The following is a 26,883-nucleotide window of genomic DNA, read 5'->3' as shown; positions in this document are numbered from 1 at the left end:
CTCGAACCCTGGGCAGTCCGGTTCGAAGGTAAGTGTCATATCACAAGACCACATAGTCACACAAGATATAGAGATATCATCTGTCCTAACAATAAAAGAATATCCATCTCACTGTCTCCCTCATAGCAAAGGATCTCCGCTCAAGCCCGGGTAAAATCAAATAGAATTTTCAAATAAAGCAAAAAACCTTGACGTCATCATTGATAAAGATCTTTCCATGACAAGCTATGTGAATAACAACATACAATCTATGTACATAGAAATGAAAAATAAAAATTCGCCATTTAATACCAAAGCATATAGCGGCACTTTTAATTAATTCCCTTGTTTTATCCAAATTGGTCTATTGTAACTCCGTCTGGGCGAATTTAGCTGAAGACAAAATGTGTAAACTTCAGGTTTCTCAAAATAACACAGCCAGACTCATTGTGCGAAAAAAACAAAATACCCATCAGCAACTCTCGTTCTCCATGAGTTACACTGGCTTCCTGTGGAGAAAAGAGTTGCCTATAAGATTTGTACAGTTGTTTACAAATCCTTGAGCACCAACAGTCCCTTCTACATTAAAGACATTCTTAACATCTATGTCTCCAATAGAAACTTAAGGTCAAGCAATGACCAGTCAAACCTTTTTCAAACCTAAGATCTTGCATAAAATAGGTGAGCAATCTTTTCAAGCTGTCGTAAGAATAATTACATAGTAGAAATTCAAAGGGACGTACGGATTATATAATTGTAAAGATATATCTAGAAAAGTGTATATTGATGTTAACATATGATAAGAAAAAAAAAGTAAAACGCTAAGAATTAGATATACTATAATAATATTGTAAATTGACAGGGAAAATTACATAGTATAAATTACATGGTACATAATATAGTCTAGATTAAATACGTAAATGTAAAGTTGTCGTAAGCGATTTTATGAATTGATGTTTTAAAAATTGTAGGTATGGGGTAATTTTAAAGAAGATTCAAAGTTAAAACAGGCGTAGACCAAAATTTATAAATTATTTTCCTTATTTAAAATTCTGCAACTGTAAGGTAAAAAGAATCGAAGGTGCCTTTAACTTTTTGTTCGGATTGACAACAATCGGTCACTTCTGTTTGACTCGGTGATCTGATGACTTAGAGGATGTGTTGGATTGTCTAAAACATTTCCAATTTTTCTTAAACAGCATTCTGTATATAAATCAAATCATAAAAAACATGGATCCTGTGGTAAGTTTGTTAGCTCTTATAATAGTCCTGTCAAAGTTAGCTTTTACTGAGCTAAGACAATTTCCCTTCCAGGCAGTAATACAGAAATACCAAAACACTTTCTACCACAGATCTATAAATTAACGTACAAAGTGTTTTGTCAATGTTAAGTTGGGTCAACAATTATCAACATGGATGGAGAGAGTAGCTATCCTCATCGATGCTTTTTTTAAAATCTGTGACTGAGAAATGGTAATTTTGATCATCGACTTATCAGGTACATTCTACCCTCAAAGTTTGGGCAGACCATCTTGGTCAGGAAAATCAGTCTCTCATTCAAGGCCAGGGAGGCCGTCGTCACAGTCCCGCAGCTCTGTCCACATACATAACACACACACACACACGCGCGCGCGCGCGCGCGGGCGCACACACTCACACACAAACACACACAAATTCCCATGACCTGATGGATAGGCTTCCCCTTCGATGAAGGAATACATATTCTTTATCCCCTCCCCCCACAGTTTCCAAACTTCCCTTGATCTGAAGGAAATAAGAGACAATTATTTTGAACTGTGACCTCCAACTTACAATCATCCCTGCAAGTCCGGGCAGGCCATCACGACCTGGTAACCCAGCTACGCCAGCAAGACCTGGGAAACCATCAAGGCCAGGGACTCCATCAATACCAGGGTCTCCTCGCATACCAGGCAGTCCATTTAATCCTAGAGAAGGACAAGGAAATAACATTTTTTAAACGTTTATACCTCGCAAATATCTACTAAACGTGCCCAAGCGCTTTACTAATGTAACAGTATTTTATTTTAACGTTTACAACAGAAACTATCTGGCATATGTATTCTACCTGACAACAACAAAAAGTCTTGTTCCTTTTCTTCTTGTATCCAAATTGTATCAGTATCAATCCTAACTTAATCATCCGCATTAGTTAGAATTCAATCCCACAACAGTATTTCTATCACACCAGTGATATTTATCAACATCAACTCATTATTATGCGGCTATGTGGTCTTGTGGTATGACACTCGCTTTCGGATCGGAAGGTCCTGGGTTCGAGCCGCGCGCTCGGCGCATAGTTGAGTCCTTGGAGAAGGCTCTTCACTCTCATTCTCTCACCGTACTCAGGTGTAAAATGAGTACCTGGCCGTTAACAGCGTTGTCTGTGTCCTAAAAATTGTAATATCGCCTAACAGGCGTCATGTCCCGTCCTACATGTTAAATGTTGCTGTTGACCAGGGACCCCTTGTAAAGCGCTTTGAGCACATTTAGTGGATATTGCTCTATATAAAGCTCAATTTTAATTATCAACGTTAAGTCTGTATCATTGTTAACAACCATTGTGCTTACCAACCAGCATCCAGATTCATGACCTAGATTTATTACCAGTACCGTATCAATGTTTCTGCTCAACTCATCAACATACATAGATCAAAGTAGCCTTATCTACCTTCCTTATCAACCGTCATTTATTAATGTTAATTCAACTTATTTATTATCAATCGTATGGTAAATTTACAAAATAAATATATAAGGCGACCAGTTCGGACGGAGTTATTTCAGTAACTAACACAAAACAATCGTCTTTCGATGTTGCTAAGGAACAAAGAGTGCTTAAACGTTCGCACAGTCAACATTCATACTCACATGCAAAACATGCACAACACGAAATGCGTAACTCTATAAAGAATTCTAAAATAATCACACACAGCCGAGCAACTAGATTCACGCATAGCCAAAATCCAAAAAACATTACAATGCATGTTACAATTTTGTTCTATCTATACAGTCACATTTAGAGCTAACATACAATACGATATGACAGATAATGTCTCAACAATGGACTGGACATCGCACAATGTCCCAAAGACATTTCATCTTTTCAAACAGGGCATGGAGCTGCACTTTGCAAATCATCCTAACATGAAACAGGATGGTAGAGTTGCTACGGTCCCATTGCAGCTGCGGAGGAAGGTATCAAACGATTCAACAACTGGGACCAAACCAATGAGGAGGTGGGGAATCTAGACACAATTTGATGGCGAAGATTTGCTGCTCAGATTGAGACAGCAGACGATGTTAGAATTAACAGATTTTGCCTGACAGCCCTTCTACAAAAACAAGATCGATGACTTTGTGAATAGGCCAAAACAGATAGGGAACAAATACAACAATCAAAGAGAAGAACTCTAACAAAGGCTAATAGAGATAAAAATAGCTAGGCTGCAACTCCAATATCTGAATTTCAAAAGGAGCTACTCATTAAATCCATTGAGTTCACACTTGATGAAACCATTCAACTAGGGAGAACATAATATTAAGCTTCCATTGCTCATTTAAATGCTCTCAAGTCCATCAACGAACAGACCAGTAGATGCAGTGAGAAAATCTAGACCTCAACAATCTAAAACTACGATAAAAAAACAAACACAAATCAACACGCGAAAACTGCGGCAGAAATCATGCACACAACAAAGATGCGTGACCTTCATCAAAATCTGTTTGTGGATCATGTGGCAAAAAAGGTCACTGGGCAAAACTGTGCCTAACAACCAAATCCAATTACAGATCCCAATCAAGGCACAATCCCCACCACCTGAAACACAACAGGAAACACATTCATTCCGTTGAACCTCCAGATGCCTCAAGCAAGGAAAGCGACACGATGAATCAACAACTTGATTCATTGTCATTCTGGGGTATTGCCACTCAACACAAACGCGATAAAGCTTTTACGAACATGTACATCAAACTCCAACACTAACCAGGGACGCACAATCTGAAAGTTAAAGTCGACACAGTAGCACAAGCAAGCACCCTTCAACTCAAACTCTTTAACAACATGTACCCTAACAAGATGTGCAATAGTTGACATGAGAACAATTTTCATACACCTGTGAACACAACCCTCACAGCCTACAAAATCGACTGCTATGGAACGCTTCCAATTTTGTGCTCATACGACGGCAGGTCTTGGGAAACGATATATTTCTTAGTAGTAAATGCACCAGGACATGCTCAAAAGCAACCTTACCGCTATCCCCTGGTTGTCCTTTCTCTCCGTCTGTTCCGTTCAGCCCTGGCAATCCAGGCATACCGGGAAGACCAGGGTACCCAGGAAGACCTGGTAATGAAAGAATTGATTGACAAAAGTAGTGGTTCAGAGCCAAAAGGTCAGGACAATAGCCTTCTTAAACGTATAGATAGAAACGAAGTTGACTTCACTTAGGTCTTTGTTATTGTTTTTTGCCATCCATGATTATGAGTAATTCTTACTAAACTGTATTAACCAAACTATAAACGTTCAAGGTTACACATGGTTTTGTGTGTTGACCCCATATATTTCCTGATGCCAATTTTGTGAGTTTCTTAGACAAGTGCCCAGCATCTATAGCCTGATATAGCCCTTTTTTCTATTGATGCCGTGCGCTTAGCCAAAAACAATTCACAACATTCCGGATATAACCGTAGCCATCGTTAAGTTATAGCCCGACACTGAAACCCAAAAAGACTGGCATTTTGACGTCATTATTTGGCTTTTGCACCGCCTAGTGAGGTGTCGTTAGTAGTGCTCATGGAAACAAGTGATTCCATTGGTTGAACTATTGAATACAACTCACGGTTTGTTTTCTTTTGTGGCAAAAGACTGGCATTTTGGCGTCATTTTTTGGTCAGTGTCAGTCTATAGGTTAACGAAGGCTACGGTATCAGGACTTAAGTTTACTAAAGCGATAGTTTATCCCTTTTTGCTATTGATGCTGTGCGTTTAGCCAAAAAAACTCACAACATTCCGGCAGATGGATATAACGTACAAACACAAAATATTATGTGTAACCTTGAACGTTTATTGTCTGAATAATACAATTGATTTAGTGAGAATTACTCATAAAAGCGGCTGGCTAAAAACAATAGAAGGAATCAAATTGACGTCACTCAGTTCTTTGTCATTATTTTTAGCCAGGTACTTGGGAAATAAGTTTTCACTACTACTACTAATACTACTACTACTACTACTACTACTAATTACTACTACTACTACTACTACTACTACTACTACTACTACTACTACTACTACTACTACTACTACTACTTACTACTACACAACAACATACTACTACTACTACTACTTACTACTACTACTACTATACTACTACTACTACTACTACTACTACTACTACTACTACTACTACTACTACTACTACTACTACTACTACTACTACTACTAACTACTACTACTACTACTACTACTACCCAAAAACTACTACTACTACTACTACTACTACTACTACACTACTACAACAACACTACAACACTACTACTACTACTACTACTACTACTACTACTACTACTACATAACTACTACACAACTACTACACTACTACTACTAACTACTACTACTACTACTACTACTACTACTACTACTACTCCAACTACTACTACTACAACTACTACTACTACCTCACACTACTACTAACTACTACTCTACTACTACTACTACTACTACTACTACTACCAACTACTACCACTACTACTACTAACTACTACTACTACTACTACTACTACACTACTACTACTACTATACTACTACTACTACTACTACTACTACTACTACTACTACTACTACTACTACTACTACACTACTACTACTCACTCAACTACTACTACACTACTACTAACTATACTCTACTACTACTACTACTACTACTACTACTACTACTACTACTACACTACTACTACTACTACTACTCACTACTACTATACTACCACTTAACACCATCTGCATTCTCATTACTATATCACACTCTTTCTCCACAACCACTACCAACGTCTGATCAACTTACCGTTCCCAGGCTGCCACTGACTTTGACTCCGGGTTGACCTTCACAAAAGGAATGAAATTAATAATAATGCTGAAAACTTATAATATAGCGCTATAACTCCGAGACACCAGACTCTAAGCGTTTGCAGTTGCAATTGCAATTGCTTGTTTGTTGTTTTTTTTTTGTTTTTTGTTTTTTGTTTTTTGTTATTGTTTTGTTTGGTTTTTTTTTTTGTTTGTTTGTTTTTTTTTGTATTTTCTTTGTTTGCTTGTTTGTTTGTCTGTTTTGTTTGTTCGTTTGCGGTTTTTTGGGGAGGGGTTTGTGTTTTGTTTTGTCATGTTCTGTTTGCCCTTTTAATCATTTTTTTTTGGGGGGGGGGGGGTGTATACTTCTTTGTGTTTTTTTTTGTTTTTTTGTTTTTTTTGTTTTTTTTTGTGTGTGTTTTTTTGTTGTTTTTTTTTTTGTTGTTACTTTTTAAGTTTTATTTTAGGGTGGTTGGGGTTAAGGTGCTTGCGTCACAATCAGTTCTTTACAGCTCCAGTAAATAGGAAGACGATAAGAGAAAAAAAATTGCTGGGCTAAGATTAAAGGTTTACCGTGAAACAAAGAAATCTAGTTCAAATAGGGAATTGAGAAACATTTATAAGGAAATAATCAATGTGGATATTCTTCTTTTTCTTTTTTTTTTTTTGACATTAGCTTAAAGTCCCATACAGGCTCAAGCAAAATATTACGCTTGGAAGGATTCAATGAAAAGCACAATAGGGAATGAGATTAGCGGAAGATTAGCGTCCCTCGATTGGACGTCACCTTACAGAGAGAACGTCAAAATGATTTTGCGCATGCATCTCTCTCGTCCTGGCTTTCGGTGAAGTGTCTCATACCGCTTTCATCGGAAGCGAGGACAAGAGACGCATGCGCAAAACCATAATGATGTTCTCTCTCTTATATCTTCTCCGCCGGTGAAGTCCAATCAAGGGACGCTACTCTTCCGCTAATCTCATTCCCTATAGATAGTATGCACTTGGCTAAGAAGGTCATAACATTGCCATCCGGAAGTATAACGGACCAACACACAAAACTGTGTGTATCCATAACGTTTATAGTTTGGTTAATACCGTTTAGTGAGCATTACTCATAAACGCGGATGGCAAAAAACAATAACAAAGACATGTGTGACGTCATCTTCAAACTATCTATACGGAGACTAATATGAAATAAAATCTGAAGACGTGAAACTAACGGGCTCATTCCGTATGTTGATGTTTAATGTCAAATCGGTAAACATGGGGTCTGAGAATAGGCTTCAACAGTCGTAACGTCACTTCCCTCGTAATGACTCATGGTAACTTAGTAACTGGCTCTAAACTATCGGAACAATGGCGGACGCCCTTATCAAATATTTCTCCGACGAGCATAAAAGCGTATCCAGAGGGAAAAATAAAACATTATAAATCTGATCATGTTTTGACTTTTACACATTCTGATCGCAAGACATATGAATATTTCTAGCCAGCCTGAAGAATAAAAAGTACCAATTTTCTTTGTTTAGAACCACGATGGCCGCCGTTGCTGGGCGACGTGACATCAGACTATTGAATCCAATTGATGGTGTGTGTTTAACTCTCTCCTTACCAGCTATTATCAGAATTTGAGTCAAAACTTCACATTCACCCAACACAAAATAGATTTTAAACAGGTAGCAACGAGTATATTCTATAGAAAAATGAACTCTGCAAACATAGTGTCGAGTTTTTATAGCTGTAACTATAACAAAATGAAATCAGAATAAGAAAATTGTTGACTGCATTATGACGAATGTCACGATTTTCCTATGCATGGGTGGTAAGGAGAGGTTTAAATAAAATACACACCATTTCTGCCGGCCATATCAATCGTAGAAATACACAATAGGTTTAAAGATAGTATACGCTTGCCGTCCGCGTTTATGAGTAATTAGTAATTCTCACTGAACTGTATTAACCTGACTATAAACGTTCATGGATACACACAGTTTTGTGTGTTAGTCCGTTATACTTCCGGATGGAAATGTTATGAGCTTCTTAACAAAGCGCATACTATCTATAAAACGTTCTTTGAATGTAAAAAAAAAATTGAGATTTGATATAAAGCTCAATGTACATACAACGTACTCAAAGCGCTTTATAAGGGGACCCAAGTCAACAACAGAACTTAATATGTAAGACGAGAAACGATGTCTGTTAGGAGGTATTACAATGGGAGCGATCTATATTCATGTTTTCGTTCAACCTAGTCATCGATCACATGATCGGTTGGTGTACAACGAGTGGACATTTCTCAATGTATCAAAACACGCTGCTTTGTTTATGAAAGTTGTAAACATATCCATGAGTCATGCTGAGCAAAAAGACCAATTGTAACGTTGGATATTTCTCAAACTGTGAACACTTTTCACTATGTGGGTCATTTTGAGCACATTATGCAATGTGACCAATGACCTCGAGCACATGGAAATGTAATATAGATAGTATGCGCTTGGCTAAGAAGGTCATAACATTGCCATCCGGAAGTATAACGGACCAACACACAAAAATATGTGTAACCTTGAACGTTTATAGTCTGGTTAATACAGTTTAGTGAGAATTACTCATAAACGCGGATGGCAAAAGCAATAACAAAGATATGAATAACGTCAACTTCATTCTATCTATAGCCTGACACAAGAACCCTCTCGGACTGGCAGTTTGACGTCATTTTTAAGGTTTGTGTACCGTCTAGTGAGTTGTTAGTAGAGCTCAAGGAAACAAGTGATCCCATTGGTTGAACTATTGAATACAACTCACGATTTGTTTTCTTTTGTGGCAAAAGACTGGCAGTTTGACGTCATTTTTTGTTCAGTGTCAGGCTTTAAGTTACGATGGCTACGTAGTACCGACTTACCATCATCTCCTGGCGTTCCATCTCTTCCATTGATTCCATCAACACCGTTCTCACCCCTCACGCCATTGATTCCGTCATTTCCGGGTTCTCCATAGGCCCCGGGGAGTCCTTCCCATCCCGGTAACCCTTCCAGACCTGGTTCTCCCACTTCTCCGGGGCTGCCTGAGGATTGGGAGGTGGGGGGAGGGGCGCAAAGATAGTAGAGATGAATTGATGATGACGAAGATGATGGTGATGATGATGATCATGATGATGATGATGGTGATGATGATGATGATGATGATGATGTTGATGATGATGATGATGATGATGATGATGATGAATTCATTTTCCCAAAGGGTCATAATATAAAGATATTATATGAAACCAAACCACCGTTGTATAGGGAGTGATTAGCGGAAGAGTAGCGTCCCTTGATTGGACGTCACCGGCGGAGAAGTTATTAGAGAGAGAACGTCATTTGGTTTTGCGCATGCGTCTCTCGTCCTGGCTTTAGGTGAAAGCGACATAAGACACTTCACCGAAAGCGAGGACGAGAGAGACGCATGCGCAAAACCCTGTTGACGTTGTCTATGTAAGGTGACGTCCAATCAAGGGACTCTACTCTTCCGCTAATCTCATTCCCTATACACTACATGCCTCTTATTTTACTTCATTTATTTACTAGCACTCTAAAATTAACCGTCACCGCCGTTAGCGAGATACGGTAATTATTCACATGTGAGTTGAGTGAGATATCATGTGTGTCTGTAAAGTGTGTTATTCATGGATACAAGCTCTGTTGGAATAGGTTGTCTTTGGTCACCCACCCAGTCACTGACTTTTTAAGATGGCGTTTAGTTATTAGACGAGACATCTCATCAATAAGTCACTAAAGCTTCATGATAGCTTCTTATAGAGAGCAATACTTACTAAATTAAACTTTTTTTTAAAAGTCGTCTCAAACGGTATTATGTCGGAACGAACCGGATGTTTAAAAGCCGAATTAAATGTTAAACTGGTCAAAAATTTAAATTGTTGGCATTATTACCCTAAAACATGCTATCCATTCTCCTCAATAAAACATACAAGCTCAACACAGGTCTGATATTTCTGGCTATAAATCCAATTTTCAACATCTTAACCATCCCGACCTAATACCGTTTTGAGGCGAATGGTCACAAATTACAGGCAGCGTGGTACACTTGTACGGTCTTTGCTTCGTACCCAAAAGATACCGAGTTCGATTACCCGCTTTGTTGTGTGGCCTTGAGCACATCATTCTGCACTAGCTCACTTTGCGGCGCTGCACTGCGGCTGGTGCTGGGTTACCCTAGTCTTCCCTTGGAATAGACCCTTAAGACAAATTTGCCCTTGGGGATAAATAAAAGGATTTTAACTTTATGAGATCAAACTGCTTTAACCCGCTTCACGAGGGATCCTAAGCCAACAGTAACACCTAAAGTCCAATTCTCTATTACAATTACATAAATAACATTGTGAAATTGAATGTAAGCTTCAATTTAGATGCGAAAACAGACAAAATATTACCATTAACAACGCCACTACCACATTATCTCATTCATCTGTAGTGTTTCATTTATCCTGTTTTGTTGATAAAGGGGAAATCCGAAACGTCCATTTTGTCTGTTTTTGTAATTAAATTGAAGCTTACATTCAATTTCACATTATTATTTATTTCTTCGAGCTTCGAGCAGCAACATTTATATTACAATTACAGGGACAACGCTCTTACAGGATAGGTACTCATTTACACTTGAGTGTTGCGAGGGTGGTCTATACTATGTACCTTTATACGCCACCTAAAGTGAGATTCGAATCGGGGATCTTTGTTTTAAAGACGAGTGCGGCTATGTGGTCTTGTGGTATGACACTCGCTTTCGGATCGGAAGGTCCAGGGTTCGAGCCTCGCGCTCGGCGCATAGTTGAGTCCTTGGAAAAGTCTCTTTACTCACATTCTCTCAACGTACTCAGGTGTAAAATGAGTACCTGGCTGTTAACAGCGTTATCTTTGTCCGAAAAATTGTAAAATCGCCTAACAGGCGTTATGTCCCGTTCCACGCGTTAAATGTTGCTGTTGACCAGGGACGCCTTGTAAAGCGCTTTGAGCACGTTTAGTGGATATTGCACTATACAAAAGCTCAATTTAATTTTTAATTTAATTTAATTGAGTGTTATACCACAAGTCACCACAGAGCGGCACAACAATGAAATGGTGGTCGAGATGAAGACTATGACATCAACTCACCGTCCAGTCCAGGTGCACCGGGGTCTCCGTTACTTCCATCTTGGCCTGACAGTCCATGTAAACCGTTAACACCTGGTTCTCCCTTCCTTCCTGATATAAAAAGTCGTTTGAATTATGACAATGATCGTGGTGGTGGTAGTGGTGATGGTGACATATGATGATGATGATGATGATGATGATGATGATGATGATGATGATGATGATGATGATGATGTTGATGATGATGATGATGATGATGACGACGACAACGATGATGATGATGATGATGATGATGATGTTGATGAAGAGGAGGAGGAGGAGGATGTATACACTATTAACAGCCTATTAATACGCCTGGGCGTAAAATAAGTGAAGATCACGGGTTTAGTCGAGATTTGACATGTTTTGTCCCTTGACTCCAAGATCTGTTTAAAACAAGCCCTTGCCTCACTTTTCATGTAGATTTAAGACTTGCTTTTGACACAAAGCGTCCCTCTTAGTTGGAGACTTACTTATAAAAAAACCCACCTAAAGTCCATTCATTGCTGTGGTGTGGTGGTTTGAGCACCTAGCATGATCCGGAGGGCTATACCATCAGGTTCAACCATACTGGGAACACCAAAGAGTAGAGCCCATAGAAATATGCCCCCCCCCCCCCCGCACCGTTGCCCTTTCCCCCGGACAGATGCTGTTAAAGATAGCGCTGAGCAGGCGTGAGGAACTTTTTGTGTGGTCGTTGTGGAGAAGAAATCAGAGATAACAACGTTGTCGAAGATTTGGAGTGCATTCTATTAACAGATCAAGAAAACAACATGGAGCTACTGCCACTTGAAACCTGATTTGTTCAAACAGAAAGAAAGAACTTTCTGGATGGTGTGCAAATGACGCCTGGTAAGTACAAAGCTTTGTTAGATTTGTGTGCTGCAGATTTGGAGAAAAAGTACACACATTTTACAGTGAATGACATAATCAGTCGGATGCTGAAAAGGTTTGAACTGAGATTTTGCCAAGTTTAGTTAGAACGTCAATTTTTATCCAAAGTGAGTTCTTGTCATAAATAAATGATTAAATCAACCCATTTTGTACATCTTCTAGAAATATCAACAGCTAGTCAAGATGAAAACGTATGGAATTTGAGAAAAGTTGCTGGATGCCGTCCGTATACATCTGATCATAACTTCATGAAAAATCACCCAATTTATTGCAAATACACTGGAGAGCGTATTCTTTCCGAAAATGCAAAAAGGCAAATCCAAAATTTTCATCTTACGACTGATTATGCCATGCACTGACACAAAATTCAAACAACCAGTTTGGAAAGAAAGTGACCGGGTGTTGTAGCAATGCCCCGTGTGTGTGACGTCACGACGTCTGCTTTCCATTAGCTTTTATACCTGCTAATCCGTCAAGTCCATCTCGTCCCCGTAGTCCAGGGTTTCCTGGTAACCCATCCCTGCCTGGTAGACCATCTTGTCCGGGGTACCCTTGGTCTCCGGGTTGCCCAGGAGGTCCGTCAAAACCGGGTAGACCGAAATCACCGGGTAAGCCTCTCAGTCCGGGTAGACCTGTATGAAGAATAAAAATAAGTTGGGTTTTTTTGTTTGTTGTTGTCTGGTCCACGCAAATCCGACAGGCATAATCTCTAACGTAGATTTTTGACCATCTGTCTTTCCTACACACTACGTGGCTCTAACGTAGATTTTTGACCATCTGTCTTTCCTACACACTACGTGGATCTAACGTAGATTTTTGACCATCTGTCTTTCCTACACACTACGTGGTTCTAACGTAGATTTTTGACCATCTGTCTTTCCTACACACTACGTGGCTCTAACGTAGATTTTTGACCATCTGTCTTTCCTACACACTATGTGGTGACACAGACTAAACAGACGTGCCATTTAGTCCATGTAGTCCCGACATACCATAATCATCAAGGTAACTTATTGGCCATTTATATACTAAATATAACTCACTACAAACCACGTGGGAACACATACATATCTGGGGGGGGGGCTGTCCGGTCTCCGTAGAACCGGTAGACTAAAATCCCAAAGGTACCCTTTTGCCCGTTTGTCGGTTTCCTAAATATAACAAACTAGACAATGCAATTGTTTTGCCCAGAATAGAAAGTAACGATTGGCGCCTGCCATGGGTTTATATAACCATGGTGAGTAGTATTCATAGGACGACCTAGAGGATATGGTCAACTTAATATAAAAATAACTCAAGGTCGCCTTAAGTTTGAGACTTAAGCTCGATATACAGACATATGACTTGGGTAACCTTCCCTTTGTAAATTTCCTGGATGTAACACATTACACACCACATTGTAGCACACATTTACCAGATGTGCTGTTTAGTCCACGCACACCCGATAGATCATATTATAATCTCTAAGCAAGGTAAGTTTTTGCCCTTCTGTTTCGTGAATACAACACATTACACACCGTGTTGGAATACACACTTACCCGGTGTGCCGTCTGGCCCACTCAAACCTTGCAGACCGAGCTCTCCAGGGAAACCTTTCAGTCCGGGCAAACCAGGAAGACCATCAAAACCAGGTGGTCCTAAAGGACCGAGATCACCTGAATATAGAGAAACAGAGAGAAGAATTACATGACTAGTCGTTGAAGTTTAACATTATAAACTTCTATATATGCAACTAGGTGGGTCAACGTGTTTGACACACAAATCGTGGCCTAAAGGTCAAAGGTTTGATCCTGCTACAGGCAACGAAAAGTCTAGTCGTTGGAAAGCGCTTGAAACTGACAGTTAATATTGTAGTTTTTGTGAAATATTGTAAAGCTGTCTCCGTGTAAATGCTTAGTGTTGCTGCTGGTTTGGAACTCCTTCAAGTTCAGGTTCAAGTCCAGATGATGCAAAAAGACACACTGTGCCCATCACCGCAAATCTTATGACATCAATTTAATCTAACACACCGCATTAATGGGCATGATCTATATTAACTTTCCCTGTGCTCGAGGTCATTGGTCACATCGCAAAATGTGTTCAAAGTGACCCACTTATTGTAAAGTGATTACATCTTTTCAAATATCTAACATCACGATTGGTCACTTGATTCAGCTTGATACATGGATGTGTTTATAACATTTGTAAACAAAGCAGCGTGTTTACATTTGTTAAAAAAATATCCAATCGTTGGACAGCAACAAATTATGTGATTGATGACCTGGTTGGACGAAAACATGAATATAGATCGTTCCCATTCTATTACTCCAGTCATTCAATCCTCCCAGTGTTCTTCTGTTTGAAAAAAAACGTGTTGAAATGATGTGGGGTCTGTGCTGTCTGTAGGGAATGAGATTAGCGGAAGAGTAGCGTCCCTTGATTGGACGTCACCGGGGGAGAAGTTATTTGTAAACAAACCAACTACAAGCCAAGCACTCCAAATACAAAATTTATTATTCATATTTCTGTACAAAAATGCATATCATAATCAATGTTATGCAATTTTGTACAGAAATATGAATAATAATTTTTTGTATTTGGAGCGCTTGGCTTGTAGTTGGTTTGTTTACAAATAACTTCTCCACCGGTGACGTCCTTTCAAGGGACGCTACTCTTCCGCTAATCTCATTCCCTATTATGTCATTTCGCAGTTTGCTCCATTCGAGTTATTGTTCGAGGGAAAACTCTGTATTTGTATGTGTTTGTCCTTGCGAGTGGCTGGTCGAATTTGTCGATGTTGATGAAGCCTGGCTGAGTATCTACTTTTTAAATAGTTAATATAGTTTGGAATGTTTATGGCAGAGTATTTGTTTATGACTGTTTTGTGAAATAGATGTTTCAACGCTTGTTGGTGCTTTGAGACATTTGCTACTCATTGCCTCAGAAGGGAATTAAATCCGATAATTTAAGTGCTGGAGATATGCGGTGATGGAGGGAGTGAAGAATGTGAGGAGAGGAGGAAGAATAAGTTTGCAACATCTGCGGTAGAGACTGCCATGCAAGGATTGGTCTGCTGAGTCACACCCGTCGCTGCTCGAAACAAGACTGATGAGACCAAAGTCATACAGGGCGCAAACCCTCGTCTCTTGAGACGGAAGGATGCCTACTATTGAAGATATTGCCGTATCCTGGAGACGTGTATTAAGTTTGCATATTTTATTCAGAAGGAAAGAAAAACGTTTCTTAAGGAGTAAAAGCCCAAGACTTAATATTTTTAAACATTCAACATACAATCTAGTTTTCCAAAACTGGTAAACTCTAGCCCAATATAGATTGACGGAATAAAATTGGTCACATGATCTCCCTTACCTTTCTCGCCAGAGCCTCCGCCCTCTCCTTTGGCGCCCTGTGCTCCATCAAGCCCATCAAATCCAGGGTGGCCAGTATCTCCTCGGGGTCCTCTGTCTCCCTTTTGTCCCAATCTTAGATCTCTTGCTTCCTGTCCTCTAGGACCGGGCGATCCCTACAATAAAATGAGTTTTGAAAAGTGAATTGGATTCAATAGTCTGATGTCACGTCGCCCAGCAACGGCGGCCATCGTGGTTCTAAACAAAAAAAATCGGTACTTTTTATTCTTCATGCTGGCTGGAACTTTTCATATGTCTTGTGATCAGAATGTGTAAAAGTCAAAACATGATCAGATTTATAATGTTTTTTTTCTTCATCTGGATACGCTTTTATGCTCGTCAAGAAATATTTCATAAGGGCGTCCGGCATTGTTCCGATATTTTAGAACCAGTTACTAAGTTACCATGCGTCATTACGAGGGAAGTGACGTCACGACTGTTAAAGCGTATTGTAAAGATTTTTTTTGTATTAACCACGGATGTTTATTTGAAAGAAAGGAAAAGAACAGAGACATAAAATTATCGTGAGAGGACGAGAGATAAAACAACAGTGGGAAATAAGAGGAGAAAGAGGTGACATCATTTCCACTCGAAAAGAAAAGTGAATTGTGCTCCCTGTCGATGAGACTGATATTCACTTAGAGTGAATAATACTCACTGACCACAACAACGAGTGAGTCAAATTCATGAAAACTACGATGATGAGGATGATGATGATGAGGAGGAGGAGGAGGAGGACGACGACGACGACGACGATCACGACGTAAATGTAGAAGACACGAAAGAGGAGGAAAATGATAAAGAGAAAAAGAAGAAGAAGAAGATGACGATGATGATGATGACGACGACCACGACGACGATGATGATGATGATGATGATGATGATGATGATGATGATGATGATGATGATGATGGTGATGATGATGATGATGATGATAAGCGCTTGAAGTCTGGTGTCTCGGAGTTATAGCGCTATATAAGTTTTCAGCTTTATTTTTATTTTTATAGTTAGGATGATGATGATGATGATGATGATGATGATGATGATGATGATGATGATGATGATGATGATGATGATGATGATGATGATGATGATAATGATGATGGTGATAATGATGATGATGTGATGATGATGATGATGTTGATGATGATGATGATGATGATGATGATGATGATGATGATGATGATGATGATGATGATGATGATGATGATGATGATAATGATGATGATGACAAACTAACACCCCCCCCCCCTCCCGGCCCGAATTCTACGCGCGCATCCACACATACACACAAAAGACTCAGAGCACGTAAAATAATATTCATAAATTGGATTCAGTAGTCTGATGTCACGCGCCCGGCAACGGCGGTCATCTTGGTTCTAAACAAAGAAAATCATTACTTTTTATTCTTCATGCTGGCTAGAACTTTTCATTCCCTTTTCATATGCCTTGTGATCAGAATGTGTAAAAGACAAACATGATCAAATTGATGGGGTTTCTTTCCTTTGGATACGCGTTTAAGCTCGCCGGAGAAATATTTCATACGGCGTCCGCCAATGTTCCGATAGTTTAGAGCCAGTGTTACTAAGTTACCATGCGTCATTAGGAAGAAAGTGACGTTATGACTGTTGAAGACTATTGATGATAACAGCAATATAGATTTGTAAACTCCTACCTTGGGTCCTGGATTTCCAGGCAGGCCATTATCTCCCACACCACCTCTACGACCGGGGAAACCAGGAGGCCCGTCATCCCCTGAGGCGCCCGGATACCCCTTGGGGCCGTCTGTGCCTGGTAGTCCTGGTATTCCTAGAAAGCCTGACTGCCCCTTGTGGCCAGGCAAACCAGGAAGACCGTCCAATCCCATATCTCCAGCACGTCCCTTCAAGCCTGGCTCGGAAAGTATCAAATCGGGTTATAAATTATAAAAAATTAAAATTAAGCTTTATATAGCGCAATATCCACTGAAATGTGCCCAAAGCGCTTTACAAGGGGTCCCTGGTCAACAGCAACATTTAACATGTAGGACGGGACATGACGCCTGTTAGAGGCGATATTGCAATTTTTCGGACAAAGACAACGTTGTTAACGGCCAGGTACTCATTTTACACCTGAGTACGCTGAGAGAATGTGAGTAAAGAGCCTTTTCCAAGGACTCAACTATGCGCCGAGCGCGAGGCTCGAACCCAAGGCCTTCCGATCCGAAAGCGAGTGTCATACCACTAGACAACATAGCTGCCAGGTTGTTGTTTGTTTGTTTTGGGGTTTTTTTGTTTGTTTTGTTTTGTTTTTTAATCCTCTCCTTACCACCCATAGGAAAATCGTCACGGTCGTTACTATGTAACCGACAATTTTCTTATTCTGATTTTTCTTGTACATCACAAAATTTATAGAAATGCTTTGATTATAGCTATAAACACTAAACACTGTGTTGTAGAGCTCACATGTTACTTTTTTTGTTTGAGTAAGAAAGGTCTTTTTGTGCTGGAAGGGTGTGAAATTTCGGGGGAAATTCTAAAAATAGCTGGTAAGGGGAGATAAACTCCGATCACTTTCAGTATTTTCCCAAAAATGGGAGGCTTACCCAGCAGAAAATTGGATTTTTGAAACTCAAAAAGGCTCTCTACAAAATAACTTTTTATTCTTATCAATTAAACAAAGATCATTTCTTCAAAATTTGTGATGTACAAATTAAATCTGAATAACAAAAAATCCTATAATATTGTGTCGTAACAATCTGACGATGTTGCTGTAGGTGGTAAGGAGAGGGTTAAGTGAGTGGAGGAGGCACTTATGTTGATTATGATAAGAAATAAAATTATCTGCATGAAGTTCAAGAAGAAAATAGAAAAAATAAAGCTTTGTGGTTAAGGAGAGTTGAACCTGGGACCCGACTGTTTCGCCACCCCCACCTGCCTGGCCATGAAAAGGACACTACAAAAGGCGCTATCCACTGAGAGGGACGTTCTACAATCGACGTAATCCGATAGCATCAATTGGATTCAATAGTCTGATGTCACGTCCGCCCAGCAACGAGTAGCTAGCTTGGTTCTAAACAAAGGGACTCTGTACTTTTTATTCTTCATGCTGGCTAGAACTTTTTCACATGTCATGTGATCAGAATGTATAAATGTCAAAACATGATCAGATTGTATAATGTTTTTCTCCTCTGGATACACTTTTATGCTCGTCGGAGATTTGATAAGGGCGTCCGCCATTGTTCCGATAGTTTAGAACCAGTTACTAAGTTACTAGCGTCATTACGAGGGAAGTGACGTCAGGACTGTTGAAGCCTATTAGAGAGCTGTCCCTCTCGTTGCTACGCAGTTGGGTCCTCAGTTCATCTCTCCATCATCGTAAAAAAAAACTCTCTCTCTCTCTCTCTCTCTCTCACTCTCTCTCTCTCTCTCTCTCTCTCTCTCTCTCTCTCTCTCTCTCTCTCTATTATTTCTGGCACTCTTCTACTCACTTCATTTCTTCAAAGTGGTGTTGTCAGTTTGGCATTTATAGAAATCATAATTTCCGCGTGGAAATAAAAATAAGGCATATCTTAGGGGCATCAGAACTCCTATAACATATTAACAAAATACACTTGTTAAAATCTTTAGATTAGAGCTTTAAACACATTATATATAATATAATATGATATAATATAATATAATATAATATAATATAATATAATATAATATAATATAATATATAGATAATTCCGAAACTTTGTCTGCTGGTTAAATTCTCAACTTTGCCCGATACACATAATATACACAAACACACTTACAAAAACACACGTTAAATTTTGCTGTTGACCAGAGACCCTTTGTAAAGGGCTTTGAGCACATTTAGTAGACATTGCGCTATATAAAAGTTCAATAAAGATTATCAATATGGCCAAGAAAGTTCTGGAAGAAGGAACATACACACAAAACACACACACACATATATTCACGCACATACACACGCGCGCGCGCACACACAAACACATTAAATAAACAACTTGTTAAGGTTTAAATAGGATTCAGTAGTCTGATGTCACGCCACCCGGCAACTGCGGCCATCTTGGTTCAAAACAAATAAAATCATTACTTTTTATTCTTCAAGCTGGCTAGAACTTTTCATATGCCTTGTGATCAGAATGTGTAAAAGTCAAAACATGATCAAATTTATGGGGTTTTTTTCCTCTGGAAACGCTTTTTTGCTCGCCGGAGAAATATTTCATACGGGCGTCCGCCATTGTTCCGATAGTGTAGAGCCAGTGTTACTAAGTTACCGTGCGTCATTAGGAAGGAAGTGACGTTACGACTGTTGAAGAGTATTACCACTCACCAATATCTCCCACTTCTCCAGGGAAACCGTCCAGGCCGTCTAATCCACGGGCACCATTGTCTCCCTTTATACCATCCATAAGGGTTCCTGGGTCACCTCTTTCACCTGAGTTAAATGAGGACAAATGTTTGATAATCTTCCATTACGATATGGTGTATAATTTAAACACTGTTCGAAATGGAAATAAGATTTAAAACGATACATATTTATAGATAACAAAAACAAAATAGAAAATCAAAGAAATTTAAAATTTCAGTCAACGTGCGGCTATGTTGTCTTGTGGTATGACACTCGCTTTCGGATCGGAAGGTCCTGGGTTCAAGCCTCGCGCCCGGCCCATAGTTGAGTCCTTAGAAAAGACTCTTTACTCACTTTCTCTCGCCGTACTCAGGTATAAAATGAGTACTTGACCGTTAACAGCGTTGTCTCTGTCCGAAAAAAAATGTAATATCGCCTAACAGGCGTCATGTCCCGTCCTACAAGTTAAATGTTGCTGTTGGCCAGGGACCCCTTGTGAAGCGCGTTGAGCACATTTAGTGGACATTGCGCTATATAAAGCTCAATTTTTTAATTTTAAAAAATAAAAATTAAATTGAAAGACGCATAGTGAAATATAAAGTAAAATGGAGGAGAAATCATCATAGAAGTAACAATAGAGATTATATAAGATAAATTGATATATTATTATATTTAATAGAGTCTAAATATGATAAACATTTGTATCCATTTATATTCATAATATTTTCCATAACAAACGATACAGTGTTAACGATACCGCTTTTATACATACCACTTTTGTTAAAGGCTATCACTATTCAGTATCTGATACTGAATAGTGGTTTTGTAATATTTAGTATCTGATACTGAATAGTGGCTTTGCACTATTCAGTATATACGGTGGATTTTTTTTCCAAAACCCGCCGAAACCGGACAAAGTTATGGGAATTCGGCAGCTGTGGGGAGTGAACCTGGGACTCGGGGAGTCCTGATGAAGGCTAACACGGCTGGAGCAAAAATATTCGTTGATTTTAACCCTCTCCTTACCGGCCAGTTTCAGAATTTTCCCCAAAACTTCACATCCACCCAACCCAAAAATAGATCTTTCTTACTCAAACAGAAGATTAACAAATACATTCTATGCATAATATTGTTCAGCAAAATTAGCTCTACAATACAGTGTCAAGTTTTTTTGTTTTTTTTTTTTTTTTTTTTTTTTTTGGCTATAATAATAAACAAATTTTCTTCAAATTTTTTGGGAAACAAGAATAACCAGATGAGAAAGTGTTGTTTGCATCGTCACAAAACTGACGATCTTCCTGTAGTTGGTATGGAGAGGGTAAAGCAAGGTTGTCTTCATCCATTGCCAATGGAACAAATTTAGATAAACATCAGAAATGAGGGGACCAACGATAGATGTTGACATAACTCTCTCCTTACCAGCCATTTTCAGGGTTTTCCCCATAACTAACTTCACATCCAATTAACACAAAAAAATAGAGTTTTTATCACTCAAACACAATAGCAGTAAGTTTTTCCGATACATAATTTCTTTAGTAAAACATATATACTGTTCATTGCCTTTAAATTTTATGATGTACAAAAGAAATTTGAATAAGAAAGATGTTGGTTCTATCGTTACGAATGTGACGATTTTCCTATAGTTGGTAAGGAGAGGGTTTAAGCAAAAGTTAAATCTAAGAGTGTTGGTTTTATGTTGATTCCATTGTATATATTTAATGTTACCTTTTACCAAGATAAGATAAGGAAAAGACAAATATTTTAAGTATATATAAAGATAGTTAATTAATTGGTGGCGGTTTTATACACCTCCGTTGGAGGTGTACAAAAACGCACAGTTTTTATACACCTCCAACGGAGGTGTACAAAAACGCACCGTTTTTATGCACCTCCGTTGGCGGTGATGGTAAAGTTGTTGCTGCATACGTCCATGAGGTTTAAATAGTTTTAGATTGTAGTTTAGCACGCTGCTTAGTGATTACCGATGTACAATGATAATAAATTAAAGAATAATAACAATAATTTAAAAAATCAAAAGTAAAAAGAAACATGGCACACAAATACTGATCTCAAATAAATAAATAATTTTAGAAAATTAAAATCGAAGTTTTTTTAAAAACATGATAAAAAGTTTTTGAAAAAAAAGAAAGAAAAAAAGCAAACAAATTAAATCAAAAAAAAAAAAAGTCAACAATGGGAATCGAACCCAGTACTTTCAAGGATGGAGTCTGACAGCTTGTCCACTGCGCTACGGAGCCACCTGACTGTTCATCACATTTAATAAGGTCTTTCTAAAACATTATTTTACCTTCAATGCAACTTCTATTTTCTGGTTTTATATTTCGATTTTTTAAATAATTAATATTTTTATATAAATTTATTAACAAAGACATCCTACAGATGTCACAATATAACTTTCGCCATGTCCAAATGAAGAAACACAATATCGCTAATGAAATTGGGTGGAATGCGCATGCGTGACGGAGGTGTATAAAAACGATCCGTGAAGATACACCATCAACGGAGGTGCATAAAAACACTACGTAATTAATTTTTTTCACCTTTAGCTCCTATGAAACCTTGAAGTCCGTCCAAACCTGGGATACCAGCGATACCCTTCTCTCCCTTGCTTCCAGTGAGAGAATAACCTCTATCTCCTTTAATACCGGGTAAACCTGCAAAGAGAGGAGTATTAATGAAAGAATGGTTCTTTATGGAAGTTTATGCATGTGGAAATTAAATTTATTAATGTTTATAAAGCAATGAATTTAATAAGTATAAACTTTATCTATAAATGTTACAGTGAATGACATATCGATCGGCGTTGGGGAAAAGGTTTGAGGTTTGAACTGAGATATTGCCAAGTTTAGCAAGAAGGTCAATTTTTATCAAAATGATTTCTTGTCATAAATGATTAAATCTACCCTTTTGTACATCTTCGGGAAATAGCAAAGCTTAATTTCACTTTTAAATATTTTGTACAGCTAGTCAAAGTGTAATAGTATGAAATTTGAGAAAAGTTGCATCTGACCATAACTTCATGAAAAATCACCCGATTTACTCCAAATAAAGATTAAAATGTTCTGGTGACCATATTCTTTTAGAAAATGAAAAAAAAATGAATGCAAATCCAAAATTGTCACCTTCCGACTGATTATGTCATGCACTGAAACAAATGTGTGACTCATTGTCTCAATCAGGTTATATGTCGAGGTGAACTATATACTATAAATTAATAAATTGAGCTTTTATATAGTGCAATATCCACCAAATGTGCTCAAAGCGCTTTACAAGAGGTCCCTGACCAACAGCAACATTCAACATTTAGGACGGGACATGGCGCCTATTAGGCGATGTTATATTTTTTTTTCGGACAGAGACAACGCGGTTAACGACCAGGTACTCATTTTACACCTGAGTACGGTGTGAGAATGCGAGTAAAGAGCCTTCTCCAAGGACTCAACTTTGCGCCGAGCGAAGCTCTAACCCAGGACCTTCCGATCCGAAAGCGAGTGTCATACCACAAGACCACATAGCCGCACTACTAAAAATAAACTTCGAGTTCTAAATCAATGAACTTTTTATATGCATATAAAATCCCTTTTGGGAGTGCCAATAGCACCAGTTGGTAGAATACCCTTCTCACGCAAAGGGTCTTACATAAAGTACTTTTTGAGAAACTGGCGTCCTTCAAAGAATAGCTGGGTTTTCAATATCGTTTATTTAACGTCACAGAACCCGGAATAAACTCTGGTTTCATGGGGTCTTTTGTCACTGAAAGATTCGAACGCTATACCTTGTCATGTGAAAAAAGTCAAACCAATAACTAGAGATGTTCTAAGCTAAGTTTTCTTCTTTTTTTTTTTTTAGAATAAGATATTTTTATTTTATTTTATTTTATTTATCTCTCTCCTTTATTTTAAATATAACTTTGAAACGCATCTTCAACTCCAGTACTCCCACTTTTATCCCGCCTCTCTCTCTCTCTCTCTCTCTCTCTCTCTCTCTCTCTATCTCTCTCTCTCCCTCTCTCTCTCTCTCTTTCTCTCTCTCTCTCTTTCTCTCTCTCTCTATCTCTCTCTTCTATTGCACGCACACACACCCACACACACACACACACACACACACACACATATATATATATATATATATATATATATATATATATATTGTATTTACTTGAAAAAGGCCAAAGGCCGAAACGTCGTTTGTTTTGTGTTGTTCCCTTATTTATGAGTCAGATTTACTTCCTTCATCTTTATCTCCGAAAAGAATCACGTGTTTTAAATAGAGGTCAGTGCCTTGATGGATGACAATTATTGTAAAAAATCAAATATCGGTGTTAAGGGGAGGGGCGACACCTGAAACTATTTTCAAGAATAATGATTATATCCAATATCTTTTTATATTGGGACATTGCCTATGACCAATGGATTCGAACCATGTGATTTATTTCGGTGGGCGTGTCCGGTTGCCATGGTGACGGCCGCCATCTTGGATTTTTCTCTTCTCTGGGTGCTATTTTAAAAAGTTACTTTCTCAATAAGTTTCCATTGAATTTTCTTGAAATTTGGCATGGTTGTATATTTGTATATTGTTAAAAAAAATACAGAGCATTTTTTAAATATTTTAAATAGATTTTTATTTACAAATTTTTAAAAATAATATTTTTTCGGTATGATAAAAATCATGTTTTTTGACATAAAAATGTCAATTTTTCAAAAAATAATAAAGATATTTAAAATTCCTTCTGTATGATTTTAGATAATCACTATAGCTCTAGACATGCAAAATTTTAAACAAATTGATTGATAAATGACAAAATAAGATAAAAAAATAGTGTTAAAAAATGTCATTTTGAGAAAAACGAGATCAAAGATAACAATGAATGAAAATAATAAGACAAAACGGTACAACCAGCTCAAAACATATCAGCACCGTATGAGGGTCCCCCGTGTTCTTTTTCTGCCTCCCTCTGGGCTTTTTCACGGGTCTGAGCTTTCATTTTGCGTCTTTTTTTTCTCTTTGTGTTGAGCAACCATTATGCTCTGGTCAAGTCTTTTTGACTCTGCTTGCTGACTCAACATCTGGGAGTGTTCTCTCAGTCCACCGATGCCCAAAGACACTTCCAGGGATGTTATTTCTGTTGGACCAAAATTATACTCTGCACCAAACTCAACTTTTTTTTAGGGAATGGAAGTATGTTTTATGGCATCTTGACCAAACAGAATTATGAAACCTTTCGTTTGGATTTTGTGTTGTCTTCATCTCACAACACTTCAACAAAGCATATACAGGCTTCAAGTGCTCATGAATTAAATCAAAATTCAAAAGTGTATTTACACGCTGCTTGTGTCAACAGTTTACACATGGGCAGCAATATATTTTTTATAAAAGCATCTGGAGTCCGGTTCAGGAGGACAATACCTATGTTGAGGGAAGTCATTGGTGTAATAACCGTGGTAAAGACCAGCAAGAATAGCCCATTTCATTTCTTTCCGCTGTGGCATTGCTTGGAATCGCTTTATCATAATACTACTTACTATCACACACCAAATTCCAATCAAAGATTTGTGGTCACGGGTCAACCACGAGCCATCATAACTTTCTTGCTTTCTTGGCTTTTGTAGCAAATAACTGTAGCCAACGTTTGGATTTTTTTGTCACTTTAGGTATAGTTATAATAATCCAGTAAAAATTGGAAATATTTAGAGATAATTAACGTGAATACGTGTCAAAATTTGATAAAACAACTGATCAATCGAAATGTAAACAAATCGTAGTAAAATATAATAGTAAGAGAGGCGAACTTTCACCCTGACTCAACATCCAATCCCTGGCGCGGAGTCAGAGGTCGAGAACAAGGTCAGCCAATCAGATCGCACCATTCGTGATCACGTTGTATTTACCTGACAACTTGACCTCTTATCAGCTGTTTGACACACAATCTTCGTTCACGACTCACAGTTTCTAAACCCCTCCCCTGCCCATATTCTGATATTTTTGAGACTGAAACCGTGTCAACTCGACGGGCAAAGAGTAGACTAAACTATCGATATCAAAAATTACAACATCGATATGGATTATAATGCTTTTCAGTCCTATTATTTTCAGTTGAATTCTCACAAAAAATTGAAAAGTTTGGTATTTTCATGTCGACTTCCATGGCTATGAAAGACGATTTACAAACTTTATATTATCCAAATCACCATAACAGTGCTGAAAATATGTGAAAAAAGGATTGTTCTTTGATAATAAATAAAAAACTGAAATTTTATATTTTGACCCAAAAATCGATATTTCAGGTGTCGCCCCTCCCCTTAAGTTTTTGGGTAACTTACGTTGCAAATATCACCACACTTGACTCAGGCGTAAATGATACCCGACTATGGGCAGTGACAGATATTGTATAAAAGGGTCACTATACAAGCAAGGTGTATTGTATGAAATGCGGATCCATATGGCATGCAAGGGGAATAAGTATAATAGCCAGATTCGCATTGAGTATGGTGAATAAGTGGGGATTTAGTATTAATTATATACTTTACCTGGTTGTCCATCGACACCGTCCAGTCCATCATCTCCTGTGAGACCAGGCTCGCCCTGTGGAGAAGGAAAAAACAATAGCTTTGGCTGAAGTTGTGACGGTAGAGGTCGAGGAGGAGCGGGATTTTCATGTTATTGTTGTCGTTATTGATGTTGTTGTTGTTGATCTGCCAGGTATTCCTATTTTACACCTGAGTACAGTGAGAGAGCTATTAGGCCCATGGAGTTTATCCCTGTTTCTATAACATGAAACGGACAATAGTAATTGCTTGCTACCCTTTGGCAAATAGTTTTATTGACCTCAATGACAGCTGCAACAAAAATAACTCCAACAACAGCAGCAACAACAACACTAACAACAACAAACAAACAACAGCAAAAAGAGCGACGGCAAAAACAATCCACCACCCAATTTGCAAGATCACACCGCCAACCCAACTGCATGTTTTGTCTCTACATTTTTCTGGAAGACAAGACCTCCCAAAGGTGT

At 38.4% G+C, this 26,883-nt stretch overlaps 2 protein-coding genes across 2 annotated transcripts in view; both read right to left on the bottom strand.

Moving 5' to 3' along the window:
* LOC144981111 (uncharacterized) overlaps positions 1-4,339 on the bottom strand; it is a 33,147-nt gene extending 28,808 nt beyond the window's left edge. Inside the window, exons 1-2 of the mRNA XM_078929252.1 lie at positions 4,253-4,339; positions 1,792-1,925 (exon numbers count right to left, since the gene is read on the bottom strand). Coding sequence (XP_078785378.1) covers positions 1,792-1,925; positions 4,253-4,313 — 195 coding nt within the window. The 5' untranslated portion in view covers positions 4,314-4,339. The remainder of the gene's footprint in view (positions 1-1,791; positions 1,926-4,252) is intronic.
* A 1,711-nt stretch (positions 4,340-6,050) lies between these two features.
* Positions 6,051-26,883, bottom strand: part of LOC144980664 (uncharacterized) — a 74,396-nt gene continuing 53,563 nt past the window's right edge. Inside the window, exons 20-29 of the mRNA XM_078928343.1 lie at positions 26,396-26,450; positions 22,409-22,522; positions 19,830-19,934; positions 17,182-17,396; positions 15,469-15,622; positions 13,659-13,775; positions 12,582-12,752; positions 11,209-11,298; positions 8,961-9,122; positions 6,051-6,097 (exon numbers count right to left, since the gene is read on the bottom strand). Of these exons, the coding sequence (XP_078784469.1) occupies positions 6,051-6,097; positions 8,961-9,122; positions 11,209-11,298; positions 12,582-12,752; positions 13,659-13,775; positions 15,469-15,622; positions 17,182-17,396; positions 19,830-19,934; positions 22,409-22,522; positions 26,396-26,450 (1,230 nt within the window). The remainder of the gene's footprint in view (positions 6,098-8,960; positions 9,123-11,208; positions 11,299-12,581; positions 12,753-13,658; positions 13,776-15,468; positions 15,623-17,181; positions 17,397-19,829; positions 19,935-22,408; positions 22,523-26,395; positions 26,451-26,883) is intronic.

Source organism: Berghia stephanieae, chromosome 10, assembly GCF_034508935.2.
Source record: "Berghia stephanieae isolate SIO BIC M18660-M18661 chromosome 10, UCSD_Bste_1.3, whole genome shotgun sequence".
Classification (NCBI taxonomy): domain Eukaryota; kingdom Metazoa; phylum Mollusca; class Gastropoda; order Nudibranchia; family Aeolidiidae; genus Berghia; species Berghia stephanieae.
The sequence above is the reverse complement of the archived record's forward strand: the minus strand, read 5'-3'. Positions and strand labels throughout refer to the sequence as shown.